At 33.2% G+C, this 13,739-nt stretch overlaps 1 protein-coding gene and 1 non-coding gene across 4 annotated transcripts in view; one reads left to right on the top strand and one right to left on the bottom strand.

Annotated features, from left to right (window-relative positions):
• Positions 1 to 13,739, bottom strand: part of LOC106666385 (proto-oncogene tyrosine-protein kinase ROS) — a 67,497-nt gene that overhangs the window by 10,688 nt on the left and 43,070 nt on the right. For all 3 annotated transcript variants that reach the window (XR_001340424.2, XR_001340425.2, XM_014393557.2), the window contains exons 3-11: positions 6,879 to 6,938; positions 2,539 to 2,629; positions 1,609 to 1,823; positions 1,319 to 1,552; positions 1,113 to 1,260; positions 935 to 1,051; positions 579 to 873; positions 290 to 499; positions 51 to 233 (exon numbers count right to left, since the gene is read on the bottom strand). Coding sequence is in view for 1 of the 3 variants with exons in the window: in XM_014393557.2 (XP_014249043.1) it covers positions 51 to 233; positions 290 to 499; positions 579 to 873; positions 935 to 1,051; positions 1,113 to 1,260; positions 1,319 to 1,552; positions 1,609 to 1,823; positions 2,539 to 2,629; positions 6,879 to 6,938 (1,553 nt within the window). In the remaining 2 variants the exon portion in view is untranslated. The remainder of the gene's footprint in view (positions 1 to 50; positions 234 to 289; positions 500 to 578; positions 874 to 934; positions 1,052 to 1,112; positions 1,261 to 1,318; positions 1,553 to 1,608; positions 1,824 to 2,538; positions 2,630 to 6,878; positions 6,939 to 13,739) is intronic.
• On the top strand, positions 8,312 to 8,385 carry Trnay-aua. Its single transcript has one exon. It is a non-coding gene; the product is annotated as a tRNA-Tyr (tRNA).

Raw genomic sequence — 13,739 nt, 5'->3', positions numbered from 1 at the left:
TAAAAAATGTACAAAAATCAAAACAAATGGTTTAATATAATTTTAATTACCCAGGATCTTTTACACCAGGGACAACAAGATTGTGAAAATAACTGTTCTGCCCTGTGTGGTATTCTTCTGTAAGTACTATATCCCCGTTGGTCCAATAGAAGAGACCGTTGGCCATTGTGAGAGAAAGGACTTTCTCAAATTGTGGTTTTTGCGTGTTGTGTCTCAAATCAGTCACTTCCTTTCTGTAAAGCAAATGAATCAATCTCAACGCAGTGTTGTACGGTTTTGAAAATCGTACCCATCCAAGGAAACAGCAAGGACAGTATTTTTGGAGTGGCTCGATACAAGAATGCGAAAATTTGTATGGTCGACTGTGAACGCCCCAAGATCTGGATCTTGCAAGATAAGATCTGGGGTTACTTCATGTTTTATCCCATTGCTAATATCTGCGATGTCCAGCCGGTACAGTCCTCCCCTTGGAACTCCTTCCATCACCCAGAATAAGTACCTTTAAAATATTTTAATGGTTAAAGTTCAAAATACTCTTTATTTACATGGTATTTTAAAAAATATTTAAAAAGTTATACCCATTATATGGATCAATTTCCATATGTAAAGGCTTATCGAGGAGACCTGCGAGAGCAACAATCATACCAGAGCCATCCAACTCGCACCGTGCGACTTGCCACCTTCTTCCCACTTCACCAAGAATGTACAACTGATCATTCAGCCAGTCTACGGAAAGAGCATGCGGTGTTATATCACCGACACCAGTGCCAAGAAGAACTCTAGCATGATGCTTCCCGCGTGCAGAAGTCACCATGACTCTTCCCAATGAGTCTGATACAAATAAGAGCCCTTTTCTTATGTGGACTGCCACTCCTTAAAAGCCACAATTTAAAATAAAACGGATTATCAATTAAAAATTAAACTTCATAAATACCTCGGATTCTATGTTGGGTTTCATACATGACGACCGGCTCGTCCAGCATATCAGCAGCTTGGCTGATAACCGTATGATGAGCCCCCAATATAAGAATAGTCTTTTCTGCTTTTTTAACTGAAAAAAGAGAAGAACAGGATATAGTTAATATTGTTAACATATTAAGATGAGATTTTACCGTGAGAGAGTGAAGGTGTTGAAAGCATAGTCACTGCAGGAGGACCGAGACCTACTGCATTTCTCATTGCAACAGAAACTGAATAGTTCCTAGAAGGCAGTAGGCTTTGAAACATATAAAACTCCTTTTTTTCCGATACGGGTATATCCTAAATTGTTTTGTTTTTAGTAAGCAGGTTTGAATTCTTGTAAATTTTTATTATTTACCTTGTGTGCTTTGTAACCGTGAGGAAGTTCATCGATAGAAACAACGTAGGACAATATAGGCCCATTGGGAAAAGGGCCTGGAAGCCAGGAGACTGAAACCCTTGTCGGGTCTGTCGCAGTGGCCCGTACCAGGCTTGGAGGAGACGAAGGCAGACCCGATGGAAGCGTACCTATCACAAGGCTCGCTTCAGACATCACCAACTCCATTTCTTGTGCAAGCAGTGATACCCTGAACTACAATTTAATCATTTTAGTCTATACAGTTAATCTTTTTTTTTTTTTTTGCATACTCTGTAGTTTGTATATGGCCTGAGACATGACACATTGACTTGATTTAAGTTCCAACTTTGATTTCTGGCATATTGCCACTGTCCAGCATCGGCATAACTCCACTGCAACAGGGCTGTTAAGTTTGGGTAGGAGCCTCGTTCCCATTCGAGCTTCAATGAAGTTGAAGTCAGCGAATCAGCAACCAGTGCTGGTGGAGGAGGTCTTCCAAGCTCGTCTAAAATTGAAAAATTTGATCTGCTGTCAAAATACATTCATATATCGTTGTTAATTGTGGTCAGACATGTTCAGAAATATGTTGTTAAAGCTAATACGAGTTTTTTTTTCTGAAAATACACGAAAAAACAAAATTGAAATTTTCTTAATTTTGAATCTGAAGCAAGACCGAAAAATTGTATTAAAAATAGGATTTTCATAAAATTAATTGTTTTTTATTGCCTCTTTGAACTGAATATAAGCCAGGTTCAAAATCTTATTTCGGATCGTTATCCACGAGGGCTTTAATTGCCCGGAGTTGGACAGGAAGCGTTAGGAATCTCCATTTGACGCCAGGTTTAAAATATACCCTATCTTTGTCCAGGAGGAAACGAATTATTTCGGGTTGAAAAAAAAAATTAGGATTGGTTCTGAAAGTCGATAACGAGCAGAAAGCATCCGGCCGGACACGTCCTTCCAGTTATTAATAAACCACAGACATACGAAAGTACCGCGCATTCATCATATCTGTAAGTCCTTTGACCGCAATCCTGGATTAAGGCGTCCATTGAATTTGTTGACGAAAAAATTCCGAGTCTGTAAAGATAGGCTCAATTTCTTTGCCGTATTTTTCTAAATATAAAGGATTTAAAAAATACAGTCAGGCTTTTAGCCGTATTTTAACAAGTAAATTATCTACAAAAACGTCTCATTGTAGAAAATATAGTTTAAGTCACCTTTCAGTTTCTGCAGATATCTATTGAGTGCGTCGTTACAACCCATGACGCAGTAGAGCTCCTTGGGCGGCAGCAGTTCCTGCGTCCCGTTCTGGAAATAAAATAAAAATATATAATAAACAAATTGAAAAGTACAAGTTGAACAGCCTACGAGGATTTCGTCCGTTGTCGGATAATCAACTGTCACCAATGGACGTAATCAGGACCAATTGAGTCCTAGCAGGCCTTTATATTTTCTCTCTCTCGGCGGACCAAACGCGCCGATTACCCATTGGATACATTTTAAATATATTTTTTTTAAATTAAAATTTCAAAGAATAAAATTAGAACAAATTACAACGCGTATATGACACTCCTAAACCAAAAATCACCGGCAATACTCCTTGATTTTAAACGTAATTACTTGAACATAAATCTTATATCCGTTTAAAATAGAAAAAAGTCAGGATCTATCTACCAGCTACAGAACGGCAGCAGTTCATGTATCTTTTAAATAAGATTTGATTGACCAAACCATACAGATCAGCAATCCTACTGATAATTGACCTGAAATAATTTTGAATCAGAATCTATTGACTCTATTCAATCATTTACCTGCTATTGATGCATAATGATCAAAAATCCCTGACGCACTAGGTAAAGTATTTAAAATAAAAATACATCGATTAGTATAATCCTAGTAATTTTCAACTAAGAATCAATTGACTAACACAAAATATTACCTTTCATTAATAATATTTTCAATTAACGTAGATACAGCTGAAACATGGAAATATTGACTACCATGTACAAAGTACCTTAATTGCATATTCTAATCTGTAATTGATCCTTATGGAATAAAAATCCTTTAAATACCAAGAACAAACTTCTACGTAAACCTATTGCACTAATCACAAATGAGCTTTTTTTTAACGCAAAAATGTATTGACTAGTATGTACTCTATTCCGTTTAGTTTTGATTATTTTATTCTAGCTTGGACCCTTTTCTGACGAGAGTCTATCGAATAGTACTTAGACTTTACCTATAACTTATTGAATGATAAATATTCTTATCTGGCACCTTTTTAATAGAATCTATTGTACCTTCATAGAGCGAGTTATATCGATTGCAGTCCATTTAATGATGAAATATTTTCAAATTAAAACTGAATTATTCTTTTAATGTAAGGTCTGGGTTGAAGTCAAAAAGTCGGTGTCACGAGGGGGATTCGAACCCACGATCTTTCAATACCGTTCCTGTCACTGACGTTTTCACTTCAACCCAGACCTTACATAAAAAGAATAATTAATTGAAAGAAGTATTTTGGTCAATCAGACCACTAAACGTAATGGATTAAAAATGAATTTACATATTTGTGTTATTTTTATTGACTGTAATTCGAATCTACGGTCAAGTATTGAGATATTTTGATTTTTTATCATTGGAACATATCGAGTTATAAAATTGATTGACAATGTTCTGACTAGTACCTACAGTAACTTTCTTATTCAATTTTTTAATCTACAGTTCATAAAAGTCAATCGATTGGTAAGTACATCTTCACTTTCGAAAATTGGACACTATTGACTAGTAAGTACAGTAACTTTCATTATCAAATATTCTAATCTACATTTCATAAAAGTCAATCGATTGGTAAGTACATCTTCACTTTCGAAAATTGGACACTATTGACTAGTAAGTACAGTAACTTTCATTATCAAATAATCTAATTTACAGATCGTTAAAGTCAATCGATTGGTAAGTACATCTTCACTTTCAAAAATTGGACACTATTGACTAGTAAGTACAGTAATTTTTATTATCAAATATTCTAATCTACAGTTCATAAAAGTCAATCGATTGGTAAGTACATCTTCACTTTCGAAAATTGGACACTATTGACTAGTAAGTACAATAACTTTCATTGCCAAATATTCTAATCTACAGTTCATAAAAGTCAATCGATAGGTAAGTACATCTTCACTTTCGAAAATTGGACACTATTGACTAGTAAGTACAATAACTTTCATTGTCAAATATTCTAATCTACAGTTCATAAAAGTCAATCGATTGGTAAGTCCATCTTCACTTTCGAAAATTGGACACTATTGCCTAGTAAGTACAGTAACTTTCATTATCAAATATTCTAATCTACGTTCATAAAAGTCAATTGATTGGTAAGTACATCTCCACTTTCGAAAATTGGACACTATTGACTACTATGCACTTATGTAAATATAATTTAACATTATGTAATATTCTAACTTACAATCCAAACCTTTCTAACAAGAATTGATAAGATATTGATTGAGTACGTGAACCCATTTCGAAAATGGTCGCTATTGACTAGTTTGTACTTATCATTATCGAATAGTCTAACCTAACAAGCCAAATTATTTTAATAAGAATCTACCATCTAGTTTTCACATATTTTAATTTCCTTTTTATTACAACAATAATCTAGTTATTAAATTTCTCGATTGGCAATCTATTGACATCTTTCATAGCCCACATTCTATTCTAAAGTCGAGTTCATAAGAATGTTGAATACGTGAATCATGCGTAAATCTTGACTTCCAAAAATAAGGAACTATTGATTAGTATGTACTTATGTAAATGGAATTTCCACTAGGGAATATTCTAATCTACAATGCACTTTTTTTAAGAATGTATTGATTCGTTCCTTTCTGAAAACCCCTATTTGCATATTATATTTTATTATTTAATATACTAATCTAAAATTGAACTTTTTTTTTCATAAAAATTTGTTGGTACGTATACCGTCCCTTTCGAAAATGAGATACTATTGAAGCATTGACGAGTATGTACGTAGTATTTATCATTATCGAATATTCTTAACTATAATCTAATAAATCTTTTTAATAAAAAAAACGATTGGTTAGAATACAAGGTATCTTTCGAAAAATTTAAATATATTGACTAGAACGTACAGGCTATTTTTCATTATGGGATATAATAATCTACAATTGAACGTTTTTTCATAAGTTATTATTTAGAGATCGTGAGATGCGGTCTGGTGTGACGTGTTTTAGACAAACATTTTTTTTATCGTGCCAACGTTTAGATCTTTATTGAGATCATCTTCAGGGCCTGGGTTTTATAAACATTGTTTAAATTATACAAATACATGTAGGATGTGAAAAAAATTTCTAGCATTGTATAAATTCATTTTTTTTAATCTAAAATTGTCTAGCATTTTGTAAATTCATTTTTATTTTTTTATCTAAAATTTTCTAGCATTGTATAAATTCGTTTTTATTTTTTTTAATCTAAAATTTTCGAGTATTGTAAGGTTTTATTTTTATTTATTTTTTTAAATCTAAAATTTTCTAGCATTGCATAAATACATATTTTTATCTAAAATTTTCTAGCATTGTATAAATTCGTTTTTATTTTTTTTAATCTAAAATTTTCGAGTATTGTATAAATTATTTTTATTTTTATTTATTTTTTTAAATCTAAAATTTTCTAGCATTACATAAATCCATTTTTTATAACAAAATTTCAAGCATTGTACAAATTCATTTTATTATATACAATTTTCTAGCATTGTATAAATTCATTTTTATTTTTTATTTTATTTTTATCTAAAATTTTCTAGCATTGTATAAATTCGTTTTTATTTTTTTAATCTAAAATTTTCGAATATTGTATACATTATTTTTATTTTTATTTATTTTTTTAAATCTAAAATTTTCTAGCATTGCATAAATCCATTTTTTATAAAAAATTTTCAAGCATTGTACAAATTCATTTTATTATATACAATTTTCTAGCAATGTATAAATTCATTTTTTTTATCTAAAATTTTCTAGCTTTGTATAAATTCATTTTTATTTTTATTTATTTTTTTATATCTAAAATTTTCTAGCGTATAAATTCATTTTTATTATTTATTTTTTTTACATCTAAAATTTTCTAGTATTTTATAAATTCATTTTTTATATAAAATTTTCTAGCATTGTATAAAATCATTTTTATTTTTTATTATTTTTTTTAATCTAAAATTTTCTAGCATTGTATAAATTCATTTTTTTCACACCCTACATGTATTTGTAAAATTTAAACAATGTTTATAAATCCCAGGCCCTGAAGATGATCTCTGATTTAAGTAATAGTACATAGTTTATTTTCAAAAATAGATAGATAGATATTATTTTTCTAGACTACTAGATTACTTTTCATTATGGAATACTATACACATATTTTTTTTTTTCATTAGATACCTATTCGTTATAGCAGACATTGTGTAAAATAAAATTAAAATGTTAAAGGGGCAAAACACGTATGTATTAAAAGACACATTTTATGGAATAATTTTTTTTTAGTCTGTACTTACACAAACCGTCTGACAGCTTGCCTCTAGCGCCTTCTCCCACAACGTGCACCCTTTTAGGCACTGAAACAAAAAAAAATATTTATATATCTTGACATAAGGCATTTAAATTGGTAGTAAAGCGATTCAAAGCTAACATAATTATTTTTAAACTGTTCTTACAGCTAAAGGTCGTAAAACTTGCCAAATAATCAACACTACAAAGTCCGAGGGTGTAAATCGGAAAAACTCTATTTTACAGATGTTGAGCTTTTGTTTTAAATACGGACTCAGTTGAACGGAGATGGGAGAAAGCCACGACGTCCGTGGCAAAGATCATGTCATTAGGACCGACTCGGAACAAACAGCAAACAGACTTCGGCAAACAAGAAAGGTAAACGTCGGGCCCCTTTGTCCGAGAAATCCGTCGTCACCAATTATTCCCACAGTCTTCCCAATGTGGAAAGTACGATTTACATCCCGGACGGTTCAAATTGAAAGGACGGTAAACAAACAGAAAAAGGGTTCGATTATTCATTTGATCAACGAATCCCATCACCCAAGAAAAACTTATTAGATCGGTTTTCAAAAAAAATGTTTTTTTTTACGATTGATAAGGGAGGGAAATAGCAACAGTGTTGAAAACGGTTCGAAAATCCTTGACAAGGTCCCTAAGGGCGTTCCGCAACCGAAAACCACCGGAACCCGGACATCGTAATCGTGGGAGCAGGCCGGCCGGGCGGAACCTGATTTGCATTTTTCTGCTTTATTCCAATGTTGATCTGAACTGGTCGCCAGTTGTGACTTCACGAAAGGCTTTTTCTCCCCCAAATAAATAAATAGAGTAGTGATTAACGGATAAAAGAAAATCCTCGGCTTATAAGGTGTTGAACACTTGTTGTGAGGCGCAGGGGAAGAAAAAAACATAAGAAACTCACCACGTGACCTACACCCTTTCTTACCCATAGACTTATTTTTTGTGTTTCTACTAAAAAAACCATCACTTATCAATCATACAAAAGTCAAAAATTAAAGTGTCGAAACAAATCTATTTTTATCGCATAAACCTCAAATTTAACTCGTGGATCAGTTTTTTATTTTCAGTCATCAGACAACTATATAAATCCTTTATTTTACTGAGAAACCTTTTAGAAATTGTAAGTGCATATGTAATTTTATGTAGTATGTATATACTACATAATTATATCAATTAATTAAGGTTTTTAGTTGAGATAAAAAAGTCAGTGTCACGAGCGGGATTCGAACCCACGATCTTCGGCTAGATACGCCGCTGCTCTACCACTTGAGTATGAAGTATACCTTCAATAAAGCTCTCCGTGGCCATTTCATTTGTCGCTGAGAATCAAATAGATTAGCGACATTTGAAAAATGGCAAAAAGGAGGGAAAATTCAAAAGGTGGGGTTGAGATGGGAAGTTAGTGTCTCAGTGGATCGAGGTCACGATAGCTCAAGTGGTTAGAGCAGCGGCGTATATAGCCGAAGGTCGTGGGTTCGAATCCCTCTCGTGCCATTAACTTTTTTTCAACTCAACTAAAAACCTTAATTAATTATCTTTTATTAATTGGTCAAGCGGACCACGAAAATAGTGAATTAATGATTTAAAAATGAAGTACACTTCACTAAAGGTCTCCGTCGCCATTTCAATTGTCGTCGAGAATCCAAACCGATTACACGACATTTGAAAAATGGCAAAAGGAGGGAAAACTCATAAGGTGGAGTTGAGATGAGGAGTTGACGTCCGAGTGGATCGAGGTCACGATTGCTCAAGTGGTAGAGCAGCGGCGTATCTATCCGAAAGTCGTGGGTTCGAATCCCGCTCGTGACACTGACTTTTTTATCTCAACTAAAAACCTTAATTAATTGAAAGATATTAATTAGTCAAGCGGACCACGAAACTAGTGAATTTAATACTACATAACTATAATTGAAATACACTGACAGGCAAAAAATTCCATCCAGTTGATTTTTTTTTTCTCGATAAAAGAAAATTCTGCCCTTAATTTGTCTCATTGTTTTTACCAATAAATATTTGTTTATGCTATGTTTCAAATTGGGAACATCAATTAGAGGTAAACACACTTAATCCTTAATCCAAAACAGGGATAAAGAATTTTTCAATGTTGACTTTTTATGAAATTTAAAATGTTTATTTAGTCTTATATGAATTCTGAAGCAATACACTGTTTAGTTTTCATCTTTGTTTTCTTAATTTCAATTTTTAAACTTAAAAATGCCTGTTAGTGCTGAGGATGTTGCGCGTGGCACTTACTGATGATGGACGTTACATCAGGTATGCGGCTATTGCTCGGAGTACCCTGCGAAACACTGCGGACGCCGTTAGACGTTTTCTAGAAACTGGGTCCTACCATAGAAGGCCCAGTTTTGAACACCCTAGATGTGACAGAACCACAGGATGACCGTTTTTTGACTTAGAGAACTTTTCGAAAACGGAACCTTACTGTTGTTCAAGCTCAAGGAAGTTCGAGGAGTTCAAATTTCTGAATGTACTGCTCCAAGAAGAATAAATCAGTAAGAGGACCAGAACACCCAGAGTTGCACGGCTCGCGTTTGCTCGAGAACACAGCCATTGGTCTTTGGGCGATTGGTCCGCCGTACTTTTTACAGATGAGTGTAAATTTCCTCTACGATCTCCAGATGGGCGTGAAACAAGAATGAAAGGTTGTAATTTTTCCCAGAGCCAACCTTTTCACCGTAGCTCAGTGATGGTGTGGGCGGGAATTTCAATGGAGAGTCGCACAGAGTTGGTTGTTGTTTGTGGGGGTCTTTGACGGCCGCTCGGTATGTGGATGATATTTTGGAACATCATGCGTCGCCTATCCTCGATGAAATCAGCGACAATCCTATTCTAATGCGCGATAATGCCTGTCAACATGCAGCTCGCAACGTACGTTCAACCTTCAACAGCATAACATCACGGTCTTAGCCTGAGCCCGTTCTCAGACTTGAACCCCATCGTTTACGGGATAACCTCGAAAGACGAATAAGAGCACAGTAAGTTGTTTTGCAACGCGGATTTCGAGCCCTTAGCTCATCATCACTAGAACTCATTCAACCTGATGATGAGCTAAGGGCTCGAAATCAGGATCGGTGCAAAACAACTTACTGTGAGGAGGAACTATCTTTTTAAAAAGGATTGAACACCGCACTCACTCCACTATTCCTCATTTCGAATAAGAGCACGTCCATCACTTCCTGATACACTCCACGATCCTGAAAGGACTCGTGAAGAATGGGCTAACCTCCAGCAAAGTGACATTTCCAGACTGATAGAAAGTAAGCCAATGAGTCTTCGAGTTGTAATTAAGGCAAGCGGAGGAAATACGCGATATTGAAATCTAATTAAAAATATTTATTTAGAAATCGTGAGATGCGGTCTGGTGTGATGTAGGTTTCAGAAAAACATTTTCTTTATCGTGCCAACGTTTCGATCTTTATTGAGATCATCTTCAGGGCTTCTTAGGGCAAAATGTTTTTCTGAAACCTACATCACATCAAACAGCATCTCACGATTTCTTCATAAATATCGATTAACGGTCACTAATCACCACACATTTCTAATTAAAAATCTAAAACAAAATTAAAACCAATTTTATCTGTCCGTCATTTTTTTATTTATTTATTTTATTTTTCATTTTCCTTAGCAATTTACTTTTTTTTCTTTTTTGCAAAGACTCAATTATTAAACGTTAAAAAACTTTTATAATATATAAAAATATATATAAATCAAGTTATATTACAAGTGGGTGGAATTTTTTTGCGTGCTAGTGTATATTCTGTTTGTTTTATTAATTTATTTTCCGAGCAAGAGCCCTTTACAAAATAAATTGCCCATATAAATTAAATCATACATTTAAATGCACACTCAACTAGTAAATAGCGTAAAAAATATAAAATATACAATAAAATCAGGTATTTTAAAAACATGAAAAAGATCACGCCTAAGAATTTTACATACAAAAAGAGAGACATGTATTAAAATGTACGAAATAAGAGAAAGTTCTATTGGTTTAAAAATAAAATAATTTGGATGACAGAAGTAGTTATTGATTTTTTTATACAAAAGAGGTCATATTAATTCCCTTCGGGTGTCGGTGTTTTGAAGAAAAGCCCATTTGTAATTATGTCGCAATACAGGGCTCCTGAATATAGAAATGATAAATGATGGAGTGAGTATAGTGTTCAATCCTTTTTAAAAAGATAGTTCCTACTCACAGTAAGTTGTTTTGCAACGATCCGGATTTCGAGCTTTTAGCTCATCATCAGGTTGAAGGACTTCTAAAACCACGTCTCTCGACATGAATTGCCAAAGTGAACCCACTGATACCTCCGCCAACGCGACGTTCCAATTCGCAGCTGATTTTTTAATGGCGCTCAATTTAAACGTGCGAAACGCGAAAATTTTAACACAAATAAATGTTATACTAGTAAATACTTAATATTATTAAATTTCTATAAAAATAATAACAATTAAAATAATTCGTTTAATTATTTGGATGTTTATTATTATTTATGTACATATTTAAAATGGGAGGTAGATCAAAATCTGTTATATTATTAATGCGTTTATCACCATGTTCAATTTTAAATTTTTTAATTTCAAATTTCTTAAACCAATCTAATTCTTTCCCTTTGTTGAAACTATGTAACACTCTTGTATTTAGATTTGAACTGAAATTATGTTTCGTTTCTTTTTAGATGGTCCTTAAATTCCGAAAATTTGCTCGATTTAGGCAAGTGTTCTTTTACTCTTGTTTTTATTTCTCTACCGCTTTGTCCTATATATTTAATAGCACAATCATTACAATTGAGTTGGTAAGCCCGGCTTTTTGCCCAGTTGTCTACTTTGTTTTTAGGTTTTGCGAGGATGTTTTTAAGTGAACCCGTACTTCTAAAAGCTATTCTAAAACCTTGTTTAAAAATTTTACTTTTTCCGATAATTCACCAATGTATGGCAAAAAACGGTAACCTAATGATTCATTTGTGGTGGGGTGGCTGAGTCCTATTGTTGATTCGTTTAAAGTTTATTTTTTTAACTAGCAGCCCATCAATAAATATTTCTTGATACCCGTTGTTTTTTGCTTTAAAGGGCTCCTGAATTCGAACCCGGGACCTTTACCTTACGGTGAGATACCTAAACCTTTGCGGCCACTGACGCCCCTTTAAGAATTTATCTTTTATTGTATTTAAGGATAATTAGGGAGAATATTGTGGTAAGGAAGTATGTCTAGGAAGAGCAGTCTAAACTTTAATCGATTGTGGAAAATTTATAGTAAAGAAATCACTTCCGGAAAGTAAGAGATTGGCTTGTTTTATTACATGGAGTGGTCGATTTGGTGATATGGTTTTAGATCAAGAAATGTCAAAGATATAGGATAGACTGGTGTGGATGCACTTGAACAGTTCTACGTATACGTACTGGAAATATACATAATAAACTCGATTGCTCTGATGATGCAACTAGGAAGTTTCAAACCGACCGTTGCTGATTTGAAAATTGTAATTCCGTTTACCAACTTACTGGAGAAAAAATTATAGAAGTTGCTAACCAATTTTGGACAAAGATGTAGAAGGATAGTGTAAAGTCTATTCAACAATCGTAATTAAAAGAAAAAGTTTTAAAAAAATCCATATTCCTTACCAACTAACCGATATGCATGAGTATAAAATCTTTTGTTCTTTCGTTTTAATGATTCTCTATGCTAATCCAAAACGGTCGAAGCAATGGCTTAATGCTGATGATTGATGGCTAATGATTGATCAGCCCAAGAAAACGTTATGGTGACAGTTTGGTGGTCATAGAAAAGAGTAATTCATTACATCTTTCTTATAACTGGCGAAAACATTTATTCTGAATCCTACTGGCAACAATTAGACATTTTTTACATAAAAATTAAGTCGTCAGCGTCCAGCATTGGTCAATCGAAAGGCCCCATTCCACGTAATGATAATGATAGTCACCTCACCTGATCTATCTGTGTCAATTTTCATTTTTTTTCTTTAATCTATGTGTTATTAGATGTTAAAAAAATTAATTGTTAAAACTTAAACTTGACTTGTTAAATTTTTTTGTGAGATTTCCTCCTGTGTACTGCATGGTGATGAACCTGTAATTCGATCCTTATCGATCTTCTTGGTTTGCTTATACTCTCTGGGTTGGATTGAACACACTGAAAATGCCGAGGAAGTATAAATTCTTACACACGTTGGTAAAATTGTGTAGAAAAATATGGAAATAATTTTAAACTGCTGCTAATAATTGCTGAATTGATTTGATTTCTTACCCTTTAAAAACCGCCATTTACTATGCAACAACTTAACATATACTGATTTCATCTAATTTTCAATCAAATTAAAAGATAATATAAATATAATATCACTGGAGTAAACTATGTAAAATATAAATAAACATCTACACTAAAAAACTCAAAATTGTTTGTTTTGGAATAAGAATCTAGAAGGCTTAATTTTTTAAACGTTTTTCTGTTTTAGAAAATTGATCACCGTGTAATCAACGCACAAAATTAGACAAAAGCAAAAATAGCTCTTTGTTTACCTCAGACAGGGTCTTTGCTTAGCCCTGCTAAGGCTTCTCTGAGGTGTTAAACAAAAAAGGACGTTCGGCCGATCGAATTCCTTGATGCTGGAGAAAAAAATTCAACGCTTTTCTTTCAGGATTTTATTATTCTAAAAATGCTAAAAGCCTGGTACAAAAAAGCCAAAATTACAGTTGTTAACGAAATGGTAAAAAAGATATAAACATTTTAACTTTTATTAAAATATAAACCGATGAATTTTTGATGAAAAACAGTTTTCAGGTTGTTTCATACGTGAACAAATTACAAG

Source organism: Cimex lectularius, unplaced genomic scaffold (genome assembly GCF_000648675.2).
Source record: "Cimex lectularius strain Harlan isolate CLEC.00 unplaced genomic scaffold, Clec_2.1 scaffold124, whole genome shotgun sequence".
In the NCBI taxonomy this organism is placed as follows: domain Eukaryota; kingdom Metazoa; phylum Arthropoda; class Insecta; order Hemiptera; family Cimicidae; genus Cimex; species Cimex lectularius.
The sequence above is the reverse complement of the archived record's forward strand: the minus strand, read 5'-3'. Positions and strand labels throughout refer to the sequence as shown.